This window comes from Stylophora pistillata, chromosome 11 (assembly GCF_964205215.1).
Source record: "Stylophora pistillata chromosome 11, jaStyPist1.2, whole genome shotgun sequence".
NCBI classification, from domain to species: domain Eukaryota; kingdom Metazoa; phylum Cnidaria; class Anthozoa; order Scleractinia; family Pocilloporidae; genus Stylophora; species Stylophora pistillata.
This window is the reverse complement of record NC_142529.1, coordinates 24,561,902-24,583,423: the sequence shown is the minus strand read 5'-3', so window position 1 is coordinate 24,583,423 and position 21,522 is coordinate 24,561,902. Positions and strand designations below refer to the sequence as shown.

The window sequence follows — 21,522 nt, the reverse complement described above, 5'->3', positions numbered from 1 at the left end:
GTCTGGATACATTTGGAGCACATACTTCTAACAGATCGTATAGCACAAAAAACTACAGCTATTTAATGTATTCTCATATGATTTTGCAAACAAATAGACTAGCCCACATTCTCAAGTGACCATGCCATAACAAGCAAATTTATTTAAATGATGGCCTTCTTAGCTTTTGGCGCGAAAATATGCTCGGATACTCATCCGCTGACATTATCTGTTTTGAGCTCTGAACAGCTTTCCGAAAGCGAAGCTCGAAGAAAACTGTGAGCTTCTACCAACAGACAACGTCTCAACACTTATATATGAGCATATTTTCGTACCAATGGAGGCTATTGTGTTTTTCATCCTTCGAATGTTTTTGCAACGCATGGGCAAAAAAAGTCTTTACGAAAGCCTACCGTTTACTGCGTGGGATGTTTATTTTTCAATGTATTCTTGTGCGAATCTATGAACAAAAAACATATTCCCTCTTCGAAAAAACCACAAAACGTTCTCCCATCCTAAATAAAATTTCAAACAAAGACTATTATGGTATAACGGAAGTTTGTTTGAAATTTGGGGAATATCAGTTGCGGTATGTTAAGTAGTAACTCGCCCCAGGCTCAGAAAATATTGTCGAATAATCCCAGAGACTAAGTCGAAGGGACTATTCAACAACATTCACGGATCATTAGCCTGGGGAGAAAAACTGTTCTTGTATAATTTCTCAGATGCTTTTTAATTCCGTAGTAATTTCGTTTCTTTGTTGATATCAATCGGTCACAATTCTATTGATCACTTGTATCGTACTCGTATTTTTTGTGTTCTTCAGAATTGTATTTTGTTCTATCGCGTTTATCACTTTCTGCATAACATTTAATAATAGACAAAATGCGGGGCAGCCATATTGAAATGCTATAATAACCGTGCGAGGTGATTACAGCGAGATATGACGCAATCATTGACCAATCAAAGCACGTGTATATCTATAATTGCTGGGGAAGTTATACTTACCTCAAATATCTCCCAGATATTTGGTCACGGGCATTTGAAACAATCGCGCGTGAGCAAAAATATTTGATGGATTATAGGGTTAATTTTTAACCAAGTTCTGCATAGAGGCTTTTCCACTTATTTCATACCCTCACCTTTTTATGTTCAAAGTCAATAAGATATTTCTCACAATAACACTCCACAGAGTCTCCTACTAAAACGTATTCTGCGATGAGTTTTCACAAGTTGCGTTGCTATAGTAACAGCATAATTTTTTTTTTTATCAAATGATAAAAGCCTCAGTAGGTTTTTTAGAGCAGCTTTTCATGAGTAATTGAGCCAAAATAATAATAATTTAATATTTATATTGCTCAAATTAACATGTGAATACGATCAAATGCGTATCACAACACTTTTCGGGGGACTTTGGCCGGACTGCATCAGCAGTTTACAAACAATCGAAGGAAACTTATTTGAAGATGCCCCCTCCCCCCCAATTCCCAGTAAACAGGCCAGACCACATTACGGTAATCTCGTGAGGGGGTTCTTCAACGTCCCCTGCCTAACCAAATTAACTAATTAATAGATGCAGGAGACGCGATGTACTCACAGTGCGTATTCCTGCATAAATTATCAGTAACATACACCCCAAGCAACTTGTACTTGTGGACACGCTCGATTTCAGACCCAGAAAGCTGTAAAGAAGGAGGATGGTGCGACTTATAGTGCAAGAAGTCGATAAACATCTCCCTGCACTTCACAGGGTTAAGGCGCATGCCACGCTCGTTAGCATAAGTGTAAATATCTCTTGCAATGAACGGAAAAACACTAGTGGAACACCTAGGTATAATCTCTGCAACTGAAAAGTCGTCAACATATTTAGCCCTGATCTTCCATTGCCTGGCCAGGTAGGCAAACAGCAAGGGGGCCAATTTGGTCCCTTAGGGAATAACACCCCTGGGTACGACACGACCCGAGGTAGCACCAGCTATTTTAACAAACTGCGATCTATATGACAAACATGATCCGATCCAGGCATTTAGGACATTACGTACGCCAAGATTACGCAATTCAGTGCAAAGGACATTATGGTCCACAAGATCGAACCCTTTGCTAACGTCAGTATGTAAATTTCTAGCATAGCAGTATCCAGAGTCTAGGGCTTCTAAAATGCAGTGTAAAATGTAAATTAAGGCATCTGTCGTTGATTTTCAGAGTATGGCAAATTGAAAGGGGTCAATGTTATCGATGACTTGGCTGTACAGGAAGCTAAGTGTGAAACCTTCCATGATTTTGGCTATCTGAGCGGTGAGAGTAATCGGTCTTAAATCACTGTCCACAGACTTGGGAGGCGACACTTTAGGCATGGGCCGGACCATTGATTCCTTCAACTGAGCTGGAAAGTAGCCCTGTTTTAACGACGAGTTATAAATGTCAGTGAGTACAGGGCACAATTCTGCTGCAAACTCCTTTAAGATCTTGTTGGGAATTGGACTATGGCCTAGGGACTTGTTGGGCTTTATTTGTCGCAAAGCATTGTACACCAACCTTTGATCAACAAGGAACTCCTCAGGGACGTCCTCGAGGTCCAGTTCACAGTTTGTCAAGTCAAGGAGAATATTAGGAGCAGTCAATCCCGCAAGGAAATTGTTGAAGCAATCAGCGAAGGCGGTAAGAGTCGGGATGTTTTCATCCGAGATTTGAAAGGCCCAGTTGTCAGTAGTACTCCTCTGTCCTGTCAAGCCCTTAATCTCCTTCCACCACCATTTCACATTGCTATCTTTCAAGGCCGCGACTTTCCTTTCGTAGAAGTTCATTGTGCACGTCTTACATTCCTGCCGAACCATGTTTCGCCAATGTTTAAAAGCAGTAGAATCTTTACCATGTGACACAAAGGATCACGCCGTGAGATTACGGACTTGAGCTTGGAAGTCATCCACGGTTTGTCAGAAGTACAACACTTTGTGCGCTGTAAAGGGAAGAAGTGGTCCATTGCTTCCGGTATTGTTGTAGAGAACAAGTGAAATTTATCCTTAACACTCCTGAGATTAAATAAATCTTGCCAATCGTACTACGTAATCCATCTACCAAAAGCGTCCACTTTACTAGTAGAGGAGTACTACTGACAACTGGGCCTTTCAAATGATGCTGGATGAAAACATCCCGACTCCTACCACTTTTGGATAAAAATGACTATTTATTACCCATGTATATAACATTCTGTGATCTGCAGATGTTTATTTATATAAAATTTGATAAAAACCTCCAGCTTTTATACAGATCGCATCCGATTCGAATTATACATGAAAATGAAAACGACAGGTGGGAATCAAATATTATGTAACAAAACCAAAGTTTCTTTTATACTCTTTATACTTTCATACTTTCGTTCATCTTCTTTCCACCCTCTCTCCTTAAAACTTAAAAGCTAAGTGGTTTACAGGAGCGAGCAATTGCATGCTGGTTTAATTTGCTTTTCAATTAATTTTTTTTCACAAATTTGATTTGGAAATAAGACAGGGAAAGTCTCTCTATAGGAGATATGGCAAGCGGATTACGTTTAGTAGAAGGCACCCTGATAGCTGCCCATTGAAACCAGGGATGTTTACAAAACATCCCCAAAATTTTTTCTCCCTATGGTTAAGTAACACGGTGAAATCGCTAATTGTTAAGCTGTCTCTCTGTGATGTGGTAAAAATTTTCTTCAATTACTACATTATTTTGACAACAAGATTAGTCAAGAGAGTGAAATCAGACATCAATTTTGTTTCTACAACATATGATTTTTTAGCTTACAAGTTTTTTGTTTTCATAATAATGGCACTATTAGTGAGCTATGGTTGGTTTTCGATTCTTTGCCCTTTCTTTAACCATTTGAAAGCAACAATAGATCTTGTAGCTTCTACTAGCAGCCATAATTTAAAAAATCAGCTGTCTGAGCTTTGATACATGAGTTAAGCAAAAACATTTATCTCAATGGACAACAAGTGCTTGTCTAATTGTCTGCTTTACTACTTGTCTTATTTCACTGATCCTCCAGCAGTAAAGGAAAGGATTTAACGTTGAGTTAAAATAAACTAAAACAATTGTCACTCCCCAGGCGACGATTAAATGTGATGGGTATGCATTTCTTGATGCGATTACGATTCCCAGTACACCTATTGGCACGTAACAACCGACTAGTGCTAACTGAACCCACAGTCCACTATACACCGCATTTCTGTACCGCGCCATGTTCAATGCATTTGGTTGGCTCGGCTGTTCTTGTATCATAGCTTGTACTTGTGCCTGGTGATTACTTAGAACGTAGAAAATTTTTATGTAAGAGGCGGCTGAGATTATTAGACAAGATGGTATAATAATGCGGCCATACCACCGATCTATGCGGTAATCTAAAATGTAACATAAAACAGCAACGCCAAACAGAGCCCAAAAGGTTGCTACCATGAAATATGCGCGCTTTAAAGTAACAACTTGTCTGTACTTCAGCCCCAACAACAGAGCAAGAAGTCTGTCCACGCTTATAGCCGCCATCGTCAACAGAGACACAGAACATAATGCATAGGCTGTTATGTAAGCTGCGTTGTATGCGAATCGGCAAAGATTCCATTCTTTGCGAACCAAGGACATCCAATAAGTAGCAATGAAAGGCTGGCTAACAAGGCTAACTAACAAATCAGTTGTCGCCAAACAACGATACAAGAGTTTGGACGGTGGGTGAAGAAAACCTACTTTGTGAAGGGCAACAAGAATGATAAGGTTTCCAAAAAAAGCCGTGAGGGAGAGGAGGATGTGAACTACCGTGAAATAACTCGATTGTTGTCGCACTCCACCAGCTAATGATGGCGAACAAACCAGATCTTCAAATTTTTTTGTTTTTCCTTCAAATGCTGTTAAATTTGTAGTCGGCATCATCAGTCTCTACCTTTCTGTGGATATAACAAAGATATTTCGCCTTGACAACAACTTCACATCCACTGCGACTTAAATATCAGCTTTTAATAATGCATATCTATTCAAGAATATTAACTATATCATTTACTCCATTTGAAATGGGCGAACGATCTCAAGTGTCTTTTGTGCCACCAAACATATTACAATTTCCCCAGAGGTTCAAGTGCGAGCCTTGCATTTATTACCATCGATCCTAAATAGGAACCAGTTGTTCAGCGACACGACCTTCTTCCACAATTTATACTGGCTTTATATACTGAACCGTTCTCAAAATAGATCTAAGGATGGAAATATTATTCAAAAGACCATAAATAAATAAAGTATTCCTCCCACGAGAGACATTTTGTATGCAAGTTATCACTGGTTTGCAACTGAACAATAGTGTTTGTTTGAGTGACCAGTTTATCAAATGAAAAAAAATATTGAAAACGGCATCGTAAAACAAGGGAAAATTTATACCCTATGATATTACTTTTTGAAAGGAAAAGGTGGAAAAATCAGTGTTTGACTAAAGAAAACCTTTACCGACTGCTGTTGACAGATGATGAATTGCTTATGCTAATGCTGTGATGTCGGGATCAGTCAGAATTATGATACTGAAAAACGAATGGGAGATTGAAAACCAAAATGCTTGTACTGCAGATGCTAATCGGTTAGAAAGCAATTTGAAGACTTCCTACGGACGAAGTTATGGTCACCAACACCACGTTCTTTTAACCAACGTTTGTTTTATTTATTTTGTTTTGTTTTTATTTAACTATACTGAATTGTATTCTCTACAATACGGTTTTGCTACCGAATAAAATTATTCCATCATTTCATAGGTGCAGAGCACTAAGCTACCAAAAACCATTTTTATATTGTTTGCTTTATTAACTTATCTAAGAGGTAAGTGAAATTTTTTTTGCTGAGTAATTATTTGATAGCAAAACAGTTCCGTCGTAAACAATGAAAGTTTTTATATATACGACAGGTGATTACATTCATTATGTCGAACTCTCCATTTTTCTCTGGTAGGAAGTTGCTCCATTACTGGCCAAGAGAAAATATGTTTTGTACTCAATCGCATTCGTTATCACAGCTTTATTGAGAGCTTATCGAGTGATAACAACAGCAGCTAAATACAAGGTCCGCATATGTAAATAGCCCAAAAAGGCTGAGACCTTTTATGTGTCATATTCTATTTATAGATCAGAATCAGTATTGCATAGCTAATAACTCAACATAACAAAGAAAAGAAATGAAAATTTTGGAGTATCCAGGACATAACTCTGAAATGTCTAGAAATCACGATGATTACGAATTTTTGAAACTTGCTAACCAATTTTACATGATTCTTATTTTATTGATAAAATTTGCCGTGCTTACGATGACTTATGGGATGCGGGAAATGCGCAGAGTTGAGAGCGCGTACCTTCCACAGCTGCGGCCCGGGCTTGATTAAAAAAGTTCCGCCAAATTAATAGGCCTAAAGCTACATATTAGAATCAGAATTTGAAAAACAGAGGAGCCCCTCTCTGGCTCCCTGACGGCTCCATTTTGTATCTTTAGCTCAAATTGTTTTTTTGTATAAATTTTGAAACTCCCGTTTGAATGAAAACAGGCCAGCTTTACGGGCCCTACAAGTTACCGGGAAAACCTTCTAGAAACGGGGCCAGGAGTAACATGTGGGTCGAGCACGGTCTAGTGAAGGGTAAATTTGGATGTTTTCAACTGTATACCAATTCGATAAAAGGAGTTTAAGAAAAGACCGCGGGACATTGTTCAGAAATGACCGTAATCGTGACAAAATGGAGCCCCTGGCTCCTGTAACACTACTTTATCTCTAAACCATCCTTCTGAGCTGACAAGACATATCTCATCCAGTTTTGTGAGCATGGCAGAATCCTGAGCGCATTCTGCTTAAGTATCTTCACTAATTAAGGCCTGCTCAGTACTATTTCGTACTCATGTAATTAAGCCTAGCTAGCCTCTTCATTGAATTTATGTTTTATCATTCCTTAGACGTACAGACTAGGCTACTTGGGGTAATCTGCATGAATAAAAAAGCATAATAAAATATTTCGCCACAGGGTTCATTCTCCTGTTATAGTTACTAAACGATTTAATGCTATTTTTCACCTGTCAATTGTTCTTCAGAACATTTGAATGCAATACTCTATTTATAAGTGGCTCTAAATTTCCATCACCTTTCCTCTATCCTGACAGCCGAAATTTTAAAATCAGCTTTAAAAAAAAAAACAGTACATGCAGCCGTCGAAGTAGAAATTGACTTATGCCAGAAAGACTACTTGTCTGATTGTCTGCTTTACTGCTTGTCTCACCCCACTAATCCTCCAGCAGTAAAGGAACGGGTTTAAAGTAGAGTTAAAGAGAACCATGACAACTGCCATTCGGCTGAGTATGATGAGATTCTGAGATCGGTTTCTGCTAAAAATGGTAGCAAATCCCACTGTAAAACTTGGTGCATAACAGAAAACTAATGCTAACTGCACCCACAGCGCACCGTACACTGCCTTTTTGTATCGCACTGTATTCAGTGCATTTGGTTGACTCGTCTGATGTTGATCTTGATGTGGATAACGTACTTGAGCCTGATGACGATTGAGAGCAAAAAAAATCTTTGTGTATGAGGCGATTGAGATTACCAGGCAAGATGATATAAATATAGCTCTCCACCAAGGGATTTTAGGGTAATAAAAAGGAAAAAGAAAAGAAAAACCATTGACTAAAGATAAAACCCAAATGATAGCTAAAATGATATGCGTGCGCCTCAAAGTTACAATCTCTTTGTATCTGAGTCCCAACAGCATCGCGAGAAGTCTGTCCACGCTTAAGGCCGTCATCGTTAACAAAGAAACACAACATAACGCAAAGCCTGTTACGCGGGTTGCTTTAATTGAGTATTGACAAAGACTCCAGTGTTCGTGAACCACGGACATCCAATAGGTGGCATAGAGAGGCTGAGTAACCAGACCAACCAGCAGGTCAGTTATGGCCAGACAACGATACAAGAGTTTGGATGGCGGATGAAGGGAAGATTCTTTATGAAGGGCAACAAGGATAAGTGAATTCCCAAGAAATGCTGTGATGGAGAGGAGAATGTTGACAGCTGTGAATGAGATGGACTGTTGTTTTAATTCACCTACCCAAAGGGGGGAGCATTCTGATCCTTTAAATATTTTCGTCTGTGTTCCATTCTCCTTTACATTTGCTGCCGCCATCATCGTTCTTTACTCTTTATAATCTTTTGCAGATGATCCTTAAAAACAACGAAGAATCAGTTGTTAATATGGTGCTTTATCGATTTTTGATATAATTTACGCAAACTTGGGACGCCATGAACTATCTTTAAAAGTAAAAAGCCCATTCTGAAAACGTTAATCGGTATTGGTAAAAGTAGAAAACTGAATACATAAAACTATTCAAAATAAAGTTGTGGTTACAGATGCATAGTAACGCCAAAAAAGTATTTGAATTTTTTTCTCTGTTCTCTGCATGTCGCACCTGACTGGAACTTTAAGATAATGGCATGCTCTCTACCCATCAGACTGCATTGACCTCTGTCTTTATGCCCTAAAGAAGCCGTCTGAAAGTAGGTCTGGCGTTAACAGTTTACCTCAAACACCACCGACAATACAAATTCTCCTTCCCTTGGGGCAATTACTTTCCTGCGAATCATCTTCAGCTACTTACAATATAGAGTGAAGTTTAATAGTAAATAATTCTCTTAACGGAAACTCTCCATTTTGTATGGCTCGACGTATTAATTTAGATTTTAGTGCGTATTAATGGTAAATTTACCGAGAAAACGTCCATTCGTAGGTGTTATAATTGTCAGTTCATCATAAAAAGATAAGACTGTCATGCATTGATTGTCATTTCATTGCGATAAACTCCAGGCGACTAATGATCTCTGTCAGCTTTGCCAAACTAAAAGCAAAAACAGAATTACCTAAAAACTCTGAAGCGAAAAAATTCGAGAAGTGTGACGATATTACTTAAAACTAATGTCTTCATGGCCAATTTACGTTCACCAACTAACTCTTCCAGTTTCTAGATCCTCAATTCAAATTCGATGGAAATTTCAAAACGATCAAAGAAAGGCGAATAACATCACTCTACCAAGCACAACATTACAAGGTTACCATACCATTTGTAACGTAACCTTAATTTTGCAACTTCTTTCATCTCTATTACCCTCTTTTCTTAAATAAAACACCTTTAAGCAAGAAAATTCAATGTGTTTGTCTCATACAGACAGAATTCATTGGAAGCGGTGCTGAGTTTTTAAGAGCGGGTGTTAGCAGCTTTTGAATTCGATTGTCATCAATAAAATGAGAGAATGTTTTCTCACGTGACAAGCTGTAAGTACACGGCCTGTGATAGCCTCACATCTTGAATATTTGAATTAGGTAATAAGTTAGTGCTTTTCAGTAATACTACTGGCACAAAATAATCTGTGAATAGGGTATTGAGGAATATAATTTTTCCACTCGATTAACAGTCTTTTCAGTGAGATTTGATGCTGGTAACACACTGTAAACAGCTGGTGATATCAACCAGGTTATAACTAGCTTTCATTATTTTTATCATAATTTTCTTCGTTATAGTTTGCATATTTGACAGGTCTCAAACGATATCTCTTTATGAAAAAAAGATGATGATCTTCTTTTCACAATACTGACTTCAGCAGATTTTATTTTACAATAAATGTAGATATTCAAGTGCGCTCGTTGAAGAGCTATCGTCAATTGAACAAACAGAGAAGCATAGACTGTGCTCTGTTCCGGTGTTGAAAAGCGGGTAGGCACGAGAGGAGTGTAGGGAGAAACACAAGATGTGTCGAGTGTTTCTCCCCAGACCTCTTGGTTTCTCTTTAGTTTTGAACATTGTTGACGTCAATAAGGTGATAGACAATGGAAAACTCATGGACATTTTGTTAAACAGATGTTAAAAAAGTCCACATCTTTATATTATAGATTCGTTACAAACATTATGAAAAGTTCCTAATTATGACAAAATCGAGTTCCTGGCATGGTAACAACATGTTAACGGCATTCCATCCAGTTTTGATAATATAGCAGAATCCTAAGAGCACTGTAATTCCAAAATGACAGTAGCCTTCACTACTTCATTACAAATGCGCGAATTGGAGACATGGTGTTGTTTGGATGTGGCTACGGAGCTACAATTTTTCACCTGTCAGTTGTTCTTTAGATAATTCGAATACAACATACTATTTCGAAGTTGCTCTACGTCGTTGCCGTTACTATTTTTATCACATGTTATATGTTCCCCTCTCGACCGTAAATTTTTGATCATGCAAACGTCGAGACAAGGTCTACTCCTGGGTAAAGCAGACTGCTTGTCTGATTGTGTGCTGTAATTTACTGGTTTAAACAGTGGCGTTAAAGAAAACTTATTCATTTTCCTTTCTCCCTGATTAGGATGAAATTCGCAAATTGGTTTTTACCAAAATGATAAAAATTTCCACTGTAATATTTGGTATATAACAAGTAACCAAAGCTAAATATATCCACAGTGCATTGCCTTTTTGTATCACGCCATGTTTAGTGCATTTGGTTGTTGTTGAACATGGTGATGTGTGTGAGCCTGATGATGACTAAATGCGCGTAAATTCTTTGGGTACGAAGCGATTAAGATTACCAGGCAAGATGGTATAAATATAAATTAAAGTCGCATCTAAGGGTTACACGGTAATTGAGATAAAAAAATAAACCAGCAACTTAAGATAAAACCCAAACGAAACCTAGAATGATATATGTGCGTCTCAAAGTTAATTAGGAGGGATCTTTAGTTTTTCTTGAGCGAGTTTTGACAGGTTTTTTATTCAATTGATATTAAAATCTTGTATTGGTCTCAAACGATAACTCCATGTTAAATAGTGATGATAAACCTTTATTCTAAGCATTTCCTTCAGTATATTTGAATACATATCGACGAAGTCCACATCTTTACACAGTTTCGTTATAAACACTATGATTCCTTTAACAGCACGTTAGCATCAAACCATATTTCTGAGCTAAGTTGCATTGATATATCTCATCCACTTTTGATAACATAGCAAAGTCCTAAGCGCATTCTGATGAAAAAATAATAACTCTCACCACGTCGTAATAAATATGCAAATGCCAGACATATTATTCTTTTATTTTGGTTACAAAACTGCTACTTTTTTACTTGGCAGTTCTTCTTAAGATAATTGAAATACAACGGGCTATCTATAGTTTTCCTTACTCTTTTTATCAAATGGAATATATTCTACTCTCTCCTTACAGCCGTATTTTTAAAAAGCTTCATCCATGCGTGGAAACAAAATTTTCCCTATGCACAGCAGGCTGCTTGTCTGATTGTCTGCTTTACTGCTTGTCTTACCTCACTGATCCTCCAGCAGTAAAGGAACGGGTTTAAGGTGGAGTTAAAGAGAGCTGCGACAGCTGTCATTCCTCTGAGTATGATGAAATTCGGAGATCCGTTTTTACTAATTGTGATGACTATTTCCACTGTGAACATTGGTACACAACAGAAAACTAATGCTAACTGCACCAAAATTGCACTGTAAACTGCCTTTTTGTATCGCGCCATGTTCAGTGCATTTGGTTGGTTCGGCTGTTGTTGAACGTGATCTTGTTCTTGAGCCTGATGATGACTGAGGATGTGGAAAATCTTTGTGTACGAGGTGATTGATATAACCAGGCAAGACGGTACTAATAAAGTAATACCAAAACGTTATCCGGAAATCGAGATGAAAAAATAAACCAGGGACTGGAGATAAGACCCAAATGATTGCTAGAATGATATACGTGCGCCTCAGAGTCACAATCTCTTTGTATCTGAGTCCCAACAGCATGGCGAGAAGTCGCCACTAATAGCCGTCAACGTCGGCAGAGACACTAAACTTAAAGCATAACCTGTCACGCCGGCTGCGTCGAATGAGTATCGACAAAGACTCCAGTGTTCATGAACCATGGACATCCAATAGGTGGCATAGAGGGGCTGAATAACCAGACCAACCAACAAGTCAGTTATAGCCAGACAACGATACAAGAGTTTGGATGGCGGATGCAGGGAAGATTCTTTGTGAAGGGCAACAAGGATAAGTGAATTCCCAAAAAATGCTGTGATGGAGAGGAGAATGTTGACAGCTGTGAATGAGATGGACTGTTGTTTTAATTCACCTACCCAAAAGGGGTTGCATGATGATCCTCTAAATGTTTTCGGCTGTGTTTCACTTTTCGTTATATTTGCTGCCGCCATCATCCTCCTTTACTCTTTCTTCTCTTTGCAGTTTATCCTCGGTAACAACGAGGAATATCAGTCTTAACAGCACCCTTCCAGTCAAAATTGGTCAAACCTCACATGGAAAGACAATTACATAAGGCTTCATCAGCAGCGTTTGACTATGCAAAGTGCCCAGCTCTGGTGTGTCACAACAAAGGAAAAAAGGACTGCTTTATGCCCTTTCTACCTTATAGATTATATGCACAAACCAAAAATGCTGCCTTGCCTGAGCTATGTTTACTGGGCAACACACATGGGAGCCTGGTCACTTGGCAAGGACAAGTATCCTAAAGGGTAATGGCTATAATCCAAGTAAATGCCACCCCAAGTCCCAGACCCGCCAAAGAGATAAAAAATACACAATGAGAAGAAGAAGCATAAAAATTCTATTTGCAAGCAAATATTTCCTTTTCTGCGAATTTGAATCAGCCATATGGGGCAAGCAAAAACTAATATGTGTTAGAACGGTGTTGTTAGCCATTGTACTAGAAATTTTACCATATATGAATAAAGAAATAAATCACTCTTCCAAACACTACCTAACGAGCTCACCATACCATTTCTTACTTTACAATTTGTAACCTATTTCATTCTCTATTTACCCTCTTTCCTTAAATAAAACATTTTTAAGCAAGAAAACTCGATGCGTTTGTCTCAAAAAGACAGAATTCATTACAAGCGTTGCTGAGTTTTTAAGAGCGGGTGTGAACAGCTTTTGAATTGGATTGTTATTAATAAAATGAGAGAATGTTTTCTCACAAGACAACAGCCCTTGTACACGGCTTGTGATAGCTTCGCATCTTGAATATTCGAATTTAGCAATAAAAGGGCTTTTAAATTTACTTGCGTAAAGAAATTGCGAAAAGGGTTTTAGGGACTATAACTTTGCACTCGATTAACAGTCTTAATTAATGCAGATGCCATACTGCAAAACAGTTAGTCATATCAACAAGGTTACAGCTAGTTTTTTTTTATCATTTTTTATTATAATTTTCTTCCGTTATAGTTTGCGTATTTGGTAGGTCTCCAACGATAACTTTTATGAAAAATGACAATGAACTCCTTTTCACAGAATTGATTTCAGTATACTTTATTTTACCACAACTGAAGAACTTCTCGCGCGCTCAATGGACAAGAACAATTTAAAAAATACAGGAGCCTTGACTGTGGTCTGTTCCGTTATTAATCAAGCAGAAAGCGACTATAGCACGAAAGAAGTGTAGAGAGAAACGCGAGACGTTGTGAAGTGTTTCTTTTCACTTCTCTGGTGCTATTCTTCACTTTGCAGAGAAACCACTCGTGGTTTCACCTTAGTTTTGAACATTGTTGTCGTCGTCCCTATGACCAATAAGGTAATAGACAATGGAAAATTGTGGTCACTTTGTAAAATAAATGTTAATAGAGTCCTTTATAAAGTTTTGTTATAAAAGTTATGGGATGTTCGTAACTATGACAAAATCGAGTTCTCGGCTCCTGTAACAACATGTTAACGCATTTTATCCAGTTCTGACAACATGGCAGAATCCTAAGTGCATTTTAATTCCAAAATGATATTAGCCTTTACTACTTCATTACAAATGGGCGAGCTGGAGACATAGTGTTGTTTAGTTATGGCTACCGAGCTACAATTTTTCACCTGTCAGTTGTTCTTTAAAGAATTCGAATAAAATATACTATTTCGAAGTAGCTCTTCGTAGTTGTCGTTACTCTTTTTATCGCATGTCATATCTTCTCCTCTCTCACAACAATCATAAATTTTGAAACAAGGTCTACCCCTAGGCAAAGCAGACTGCTCGTCTGATTGTCTGCTTTAGTGCTTGTCTTATCTCTTTGATTCTTCAAGAAATGAAGAAATGGAGTTTAAACGGTGGAGTTAAAGGAAAATAATTGATTTGCCTTTCCCCCTGATTATGATGAAATTCGCAAATTGGTTTTTGGTTTTTACTAAAAATGATAACGATCCCCACTGCATTACTTGGCACGTGACAGACAGCCAAAGCTAAATGCATCTACAATGCATTGCCTTTCTGTAGCACGCCATATTCAGTGCATTTGGTTGGCTCGGCTGTTGTTGAATATGATGATTTACGTAAGCCTGATGATGACTGAGAGCGCGAAAAATCTTTGGGTACGAAGCGATCAAGATTACCAGGCAAGATGGTATAAGTATAAATTAAAGTTGCACCTAAGGGTTATACGGTAATTGAGATGAAAAAATAACCCAGCAACTAGAAATAAAACCCAAACAAAAACTATAATGATATATGTGCGTCTCAAAGTTAGTTAGGAGTGATCTTTAGTTTTTCTTGAGCGTGTTCTAGCAGCTTTTGTATTCAGTTGTCATTAAAATGAAAGAGTGCGTTGTCACAAGATCAGCTGTATTTACATGCCGTGTGATAGCGTCTCTTCTTCTTGAATATTCTATGGAATTTGTAATAAGGGTTCTTTTAAAATTACGTGCGCAAAGAAATTTATGACTGGGCTTTTAAGAAATATAAGTTTGCACTCGATAAACAGTATTAAGTGATGCTGGTAACATACTGAAAGGCAGCTAGTCTTGTATTAGTCTCAAACGATGACTCCATGTTAAATAGTGATGATAAAGCTCTTTTCTAAACATTTACTTCAGTATATTTGAACACATATGAACAAAGTCCACATCTTTACAAAGTTTTGTTGTAAACACTATGGTTCCTTTAACAGCACGTTGACTTCAAATCATAATACCGAGCTAAGTTGACATATCTCATCCAGTTTTGATAATATCGCAAAATCCTAAGCGCATTCTGATTCTAAAATAATAACTCTCACTACTTCATAAATAATATGCAAATAAAAGACATGTTATTCTTTTATTATGGTTACTAAACTGCAATTTTTTTACCTGAAGGTTGTTCTTAAGATAATTTAAATATATCTAAACCTTTTTCTTCGAATAACAATTGCATAAAGACTTCATCAGTTGCGTCTGAGTAGACAGTTTACGAAGAGTGTCCGGTGTGTCACATGGAAGAAGAGAAAAATGCCAGTTTTTCCGCGAATTTGAATTGGAAATGATGAGGAAGAAAAAAGTTATTTGTGATAGGATAATTTCACGTTTAGACAGGAAAAAAACACTTGCTTCAAAATTCAAATATACTGTGAGCGATCGGTTACCGATAGGTGACCTTCTGTCGGCCGACGCGTTGACCAACGCATAGACCAACGTGTTGTTTGGATCGGATTCGTTGCAAAACCTAGGTAATAGGGTAAATGAAATTTATTCAAGTGATCTTGGGACGCCATGAATTGTTTTCAGCCTAGAAAAACTGAAGTTAAAAAGTCCACTTTATTAACAGTATAGGTTTTTAGGGAAAATGGAAAACCGATAATATAGAAAAAAAAATTAATGTATGGTTACAGATGCAAAGTGATTCTAAATATGATTGAGTTTTTTATCTTTACGTGTCACACGGAACTGGAATTAAGAAAAAAAAAACGACGATAAGTGCAAAAACCAAGTCAATTCATTGTGATTGTTTCTTATGGTCACGAGGAATTAAAAGTTGAAGAAGCTTGTTGTCCCTTTTCTTCAAGCAAGCTGTTCAGAAGACGGCAGATGAACGATTTACCGTTTGCAATTAAAAATACATATTTGAATAATAATGTTGGTCATATAATGTTGGACGTGGAGTAATGAATAGAGAATTATTAAACCCTTTTAATATCTCATTGAGATACAGTGTACTGGGTGGCCTGCGGTCAGCGGAGCCTTCCAAGACGTGGCACACAACTTACACAACATATCTGCTGGATCAAACTCGTACGGCATAAAAGAAGATTAAGTGAATAACTGGAGAAATAAATGTGATAAATAAGAGAATTTTTAGAAAAGCAGTCAAATTCTATAACAAATAAAGAGTAGCCAGGAGAAGAAAAAGGGTAACTAAGGTATATTAGAGATTTAGAAATGATTCAAGTCAAATTTTATCTCCCCATTGTCAAGACTTTGATAAAGTGAGCTACCCATTTGACATTGGAAAGGTGATTCATTTCACTCAAGGGTTATCTTTGGATGCCATTCTAAAAGTTGATTCCTATTCTCGCAAAAGAAAGTAATTTTTTACTTGATTGACTCTCAAATATCTGGCATTTTAAGGTTAATTTTTAACCAAGTTCTGCTAGAGGCTTTTTCTACTTATTTCATGGCCCCAACTTTTTATCTTCAAAGTTAATAAGATATTTCTTACAATATCACTCCAAAAAATCTCCTACTAAAACATATTTTGCGATTTCAGCTTTCACAGTTTTTTTTTTGTTATAGTAAAAGCATGATTTTTCTTTTGTTAAATGATAAAAGCTTAAATTGTTTTTTTTTTAGAGCAGCATCTCATGAGTAACTGAGTCAAATTTGTTAGAAAACAAATGAAACCAAAGTGTTAAGTGTCAGGGGGGTGGGTAGTCAATAGAGGTATGCGATACCTTTTTTATAAGAGCAGCTTCGAATTTCGAAAGAAAAACTTAGTGGTAAAACATTCGCTAAGGGAAACTATAAGTCCTCAAAACCTTTATACCTTTTTAGCTTACAAGTGTTTGTTTTCATAATAATGACGCTATTAGTGAGCTAAGGTTGATTTTTCAATCTTTGTTTTTTTCTTTAACCATTAGAAAACAACATTGGATCTTGTAGCTTCTACTAAGGGATTATAACCGTTCCTTCTCTTTTAGCAGCCATAATTAAAAAAAACATTTTTTGAGCTCAGACACATGAGTAAAAGAAAAAAAGATTTACAACAAGTGGACAACAAGTGCTTGCCTAATTGTCTGCTTTACCGCTTGGCTTATTTCACTGAAATAAACTAAGACAGTTTTCACTCCCCAGGCGACGATGAAATGTGATGAGTATGTATTTTTCCATGCGATTACGACTGCTAGGACACCTATTGGCACGAAACAACCGACCAGTGCTAACTGCACCCACAGTCCACTATACACTGCCATTCTGTACCGTGCCATGCTCAGTGCATTTGGTTGGCTCGGTTGTTCTCGTATAATAGCCTGTACTTGTGCCTGGTGATGACTTCGAACGTAGAAAATCTTTTTATACGAGGCAGCTGGGATTATTAGGCAAGATGGTATAATAATGCGGCCATACCACGTATCTATTCGGTAGTCTAGGATGTAACATAAAACAGCGACGCCAAACAGAAGCCAAGAGGTTGCTACTATAAAATATGTGCGCCTTAAAGTAACAATTTGTCTGTATCTCAACTCCGACAATAGGGCGAGAAGTCTGTCCACGCTTATGGCAGCCATCGTCAACAAAGACACTGACACAACAACAAAGACACAATGCATGGGCTGTTATGTAGGCGACGTTGTATGCGAATCGACAAAGATTCTACTCTTCGTGAGCCAAGGACATCCAATAAGTAGCAATGAAAGGCTGGCTAACAAGGCTAACTAACAAATCAGTTGTTGCCAAACAACGATACAAGAGTTTGGACGGAAGATGAGAGGAACCTACTTTATGAAAGGCAATAAGGATGAAAAGGTTTCCAAAAAATGCCGTAAGGGAGAGGAGGATGTGGACTACCATGAAATAAATAAAGGCTGATAGTTTCGAAAGAAACTGTTTGGGGCTGCGTCGGTGGGAGTAACGAAATAATTTGGATATATCAACAAAGTTGAAGTGGTAAATTGGCCACCGTAACGATTACAAAAGCTGACGTTTCGAGCGTTAGCCCTTCGTCGGAGCGTTAGCCCTTCGCTTCGGTGGCCAATTTACCACTTCAACTTTGTTGATATATCCAAATTATACCGTGAAATAACTTTATTGTTTTCGCAATCCACCTGCCAATGATAACGAGTAAACCAGAACTTCAAATGTTTTTGTTTTTCTTTCAAATGTTGTTAAATTTGCAGTCAGCATCATCAGTATCTACATTACCCTGAGTATAACAAAGATATTTCGCCTTCACAGCAACTTCACATCCACTTTTGTGCCACAAAACATTTTACAATTTCCCCAGAGGTTCTAGTGCGAACCTTGCATTTATTACCATCCTAAATAGGAATCAGTTCCTCAATGACAAGACATTCTTGCACAATTTCTACTGGCTCTATATCCTGAACCGTTCTAAAGATAGATCTAAGGATGGAAATATTATTCAAAAGATCATAAATAATTAAAATATTTCTCCCACGAGAGACATTTTGTATGCAAGTTATCACCGGTTTGCAACTGAACAATAGTGTTTGTCTAAGTGACCTGTTTATCAAATTTACAAACGACATTTTGAATATGGCATCCACAGTGCATTTCCTTTCTGTATCACACACCATGTTTTTAGTGCGTTTGGTTGTTGTTGAACATGATGATGCACGTAAGCCCGATGATGACTAAATGCGCGAAAAATCTTTGGGTACGAGGCGTTCAGATTACCAGGCAAGATGGTATAAATATAAATTGAAGTCGCACCTAAGAGTTATGCGGTAATTGAGATGAAAAAATAAACCAGCAACTATAGATAATATCCGGAAGAAACCTAAAGTGACTTTTGTGTGCGCCTCAAAGTTAATTAGGGGCGATCTTGGTTTTCATAAGCGAGTGCTAGCAACTTTTGTATTCAATTGTCATCAAAATGAAACAGTGTTTTCTCACAAGACCAGCTGTATTTGAATGCCCTGTGATAGCGTCACTTCTTCTTGAATATTCGATGGAATTTGTAATAAAAGTGCTTTTAAAATTACTTGCGCAAAGAATTTATGAATAAGCTTTTAAGAGGTGTAAGTTTGCTCTCTATAAACAGTATTAATTGATGCTGGTAACATACTGAAAAAAGCAGCTAGTCTTGTGTTGCTCTCAAACGATGACTCCATGTAAAATGGCGAGATAAACTTCTTTTCTAAACATTTACTTCAGTAGTAAGTTGTAAGCACTATGGTTCCTTTAACAGCACCTTAACTTCTGCAAACCATATTTCTGAGCTAAGTTGACATATCTCATCCAGTTTTGATAACCTCGCAAAATCCTCAGCGCATTCTAATTAAAAAATAATAACCCTCACTACTTCATAATAAATATGCAAATGAGAGACATGTTTATTCTTTGAATGGTTTCTACACTGCAACTTATTCGCATGACGGTTTTCCATAAGTAAATTTAAATGCAGCAGGTCATTTATAGTTTTCCTTACTCTTTTTATCAAATAGTATTTCTTCTACTCTCTCCTTACAGCCGTAGTCTTAAATAGCTTCATCCAAGCAGACTGCTTGTCTCACCTCACTGATCCTCCAGCAGTAAAGGAACGGGTTTAATGTGGAGTTAAGGAGAGCTATGGCAATTGCCATTCCATTGATTACAATGAAATTCGGAGATCGGTTTTTACTAAAAGTGATAACTAAACCACTGCGGAAGCTGGTACGTACATAACAGAAAACTAATGCAAACTGCACCCAAAGTGCACTGTAAACTGCCTTATTGTATCGTGCCATGTTCAGTACGTTTGGTTGGCCCGGCTGTTGTTGAACATGATCTTGTTCTTAAGCCTGCATGATGACTGAGAGTGCGGAAAATCTTTGTGTACGAGGCGATTGAGAAAACCAGGCAAGACGGTACTGATATAGAGTAATACCAAAAAGTCATCCGGAAATCGAGATGAAAGAATAAACCAGGGACTGGAGATAATAATAATAATAATAAAAAAATAATAATAATAATAATAATAACGGTTTATTCACAGTATATCCACATAAAAAGGTGTGGCTCTTCATGTGTGAAGGCCTATGATACTAAAATTAATTAAAACTAATTTATAATGACTAACTAAATTGTAATAAAAGCTATACATGAAAGTAAATATGCAGAATATATTGGTTGGTGGTGGTGGTTGTTTCTATATTTCTAAGACCCAAGCAATTGCTTAAATGATATACGTGCGCCTCAGAGTTACAATCTCTTTGTATCTGAGTCCCAACAGCATGGCGAGAAGTCGTTCAACACTAATAGCCGTCAACGTCGGCAAAGACACTGAACTTAACGCATAACCTGTCACGCCGGCTGCGTCGAATGTGTATCGACAAAGACTCCAGTGTCCATGAGCCATCGACATCCAGTGGGTGGGATAGAGGGGCTGAGTAACCAAACCGTCAACCAACAAGTCAGTTATGGCCAGACAACGATACAAGATGAAGGTAAGATTCTTTGTGACGGACAAGAAGGATAAGTAAATTCCCAAAAAATGCTGTAATGAAGAGAAGAATGTTGACAGCTGTGAATGAAATGAACTGTTGTCTTAATTCACCTGCTCAAAAGGGGGAGTAGTGCCATCCTTCAAACGTTTCTGTCTGTGATCCACTTTCCATTACATTTGCTGCCGCTATCATCCTTCTTTACTTTCTACTCTTTTGCAGATGATCCTTAAAAACAACAAGGAATCAGTTGTTAATATGGTGGTTTATCGACTTTTGATATAGTTTACGCAATCTTGGGACGCCATGAAGTATCTTGATTAAATGTGAAAAGCCTATTTCGAAAACGTCAATCGATATTGGTAAGAACAGAAAACTGAATACATAAAACTACTCAGAATAAATTTGTTGTTACACTTGCATAGTTACCCCTAAAAAAATATTTGCATTTTTTTCTTTGTTCTCTGTGTGTCGCACCTGACTGGAAATTTAAGATAACGTCATGGTCTCTACCCATCAAACTGCAGTGACCTCTGCATTTATGCCTTAAAAAGGTCTGAAAGTAGATCTAGCGGTAAACAGTTTACTTCAAACACCATTGACCATACAAATTCTCTTTCACTTGTGGCAGTTACTTTCCTGAGAAACATCTTCAGCTATCTATAAAATAGGGTGAATTATTTGTATTGGGCCAGTTACTTTCCTGCGAATCATCTTCAGCTATTTGTAATAGAGGGTGAAGTTTTAGCAGTTAAAAGTTCTGTTAGCGAGAACTCTCCATATTAGTATGGTTTGACGTCTTAATGTAGATTTTGGTGTGCATTAACATCAAACATCAGACATCAATTCGTCGGTGTTATAATTGTTATTTCACCATAAAAAGATGAAATTGTCACATATTGATGGTCATTTCATTGCAATGCTGGAACTCGGGACAACGAATGTTCTCTGTCAGCTTTGCCAAACTAAAAGCAATTACCTAAAACGCTGAAATGAAGGAGTTCGAAAAGTGTGACAGTATTACTGAAAACCAATGTCTTTACTGCCAAGTGATTTTCACCAACTAACTCTTCCAGTTTTTATATCTTCATTTCAAATTCGATCGAAATTTCAAAAGGATCAAAG

General features: G+C 37.5%; 3 protein-coding genes and 1 pseudogene across 5 annotated transcripts; all 4 read right to left on the bottom strand.

Moving 5' to 3' along the window:
* Nucleotides 1–2,177: 2,177 nt before the first annotated feature.
* On the bottom strand, nucleotides 2,178–2,813 carry LOC148720773 (uncharacterized). Its single transcript, XM_088737669.1, has one exon. The coding sequence runs from the start codon at nucleotides 2,811–2,813 to the stop codon at nucleotides 2,178–2,180; it is 636 nt and encodes a 211-aa protein (XP_088593795.1).
* An 899-nt stretch (nucleotides 2,814–3,712) lies between these two features.
* Nucleotides 3,713–5,841, bottom strand: LOC148720772 (melanocyte-stimulating hormone receptor-like). The gene has a single exon (XM_088739363.1). The coding sequence runs from the start codon at nucleotides 4,879–4,881 to the stop codon at nucleotides 3,940–3,942; it is 942 nt and encodes a 313-aa protein (XP_088595489.1). The 5' UTR covers nucleotides 4,882–5,841; the 3' UTR covers nucleotides 3,713–3,939.
* A 1,165-nt stretch (nucleotides 5,842–7,006) lies between these two features.
* LOC148720771 (melanocortin receptor 5-like) lies at nucleotides 7,007–9,208 on the bottom strand. 3 transcript variants are annotated; one of them, XM_088739361.1, is made up of 2 exons: nucleotides 9,074–9,208; nucleotides 7,007–8,182 (listed from the first exon to the last, which is right to left on the bottom strand). In XM_088739361.1, exon 2 carries the CDS (start codon nucleotides 8,145–8,147, stop codon nucleotides 7,194–7,196), a length of 954 nt encoding a protein of 317 aa, XP_088595487.1. In that variant the 5' UTR covers nucleotides 8,148–8,182; nucleotides 9,074–9,208; the 3' UTR covers nucleotides 7,007–7,193. The 3 variants fall into 3 exon arrangements, with proteins under 3 accessions (XP_088595487.1, XP_088595486.1, XP_088595488.1); XM_088739360.1 differs by lacking the exon at nucleotides 9,074–9,208 and adding an exon at nucleotides 8,540–8,690; XM_088739362.1 differs by lacking the exon at nucleotides 9,074–9,208 and adding an exon at nucleotides 8,428–8,553.
* A 1,613-nt stretch (nucleotides 9,209–10,821) lies between these two features.
* On the bottom strand, nucleotides 10,822–12,687 carry LOC148720770 (melanocyte-stimulating hormone receptor-like; annotated as a pseudogene).
* Nucleotides 12,688–21,522: the final 8,835 nt, after the last annotated feature.

Bases quoted from the DNA above. Each gene is read 5' to 3' on its own strand.
- LOC148720773 (XM_088737669.1), bottom strand. From the start codon at position 2,813: ATGGTTCGGCAGGAATGTAAGACGTGCACAATGAACTTCTACGAAAGG.
- LOC148720772 (XM_088739363.1), bottom strand. From the start codon at position 4,881: ATGATGCCGACTACAAATTTAACAGCATTTGAAGGAAAAACAAAAAAA.
- LOC148720771 (XM_088739361.1), bottom strand. From the start codon at position 8,147: ATGATGGCGGCAGCAAATGTAAAGGAGAATGGAACACAGACGAAAATA.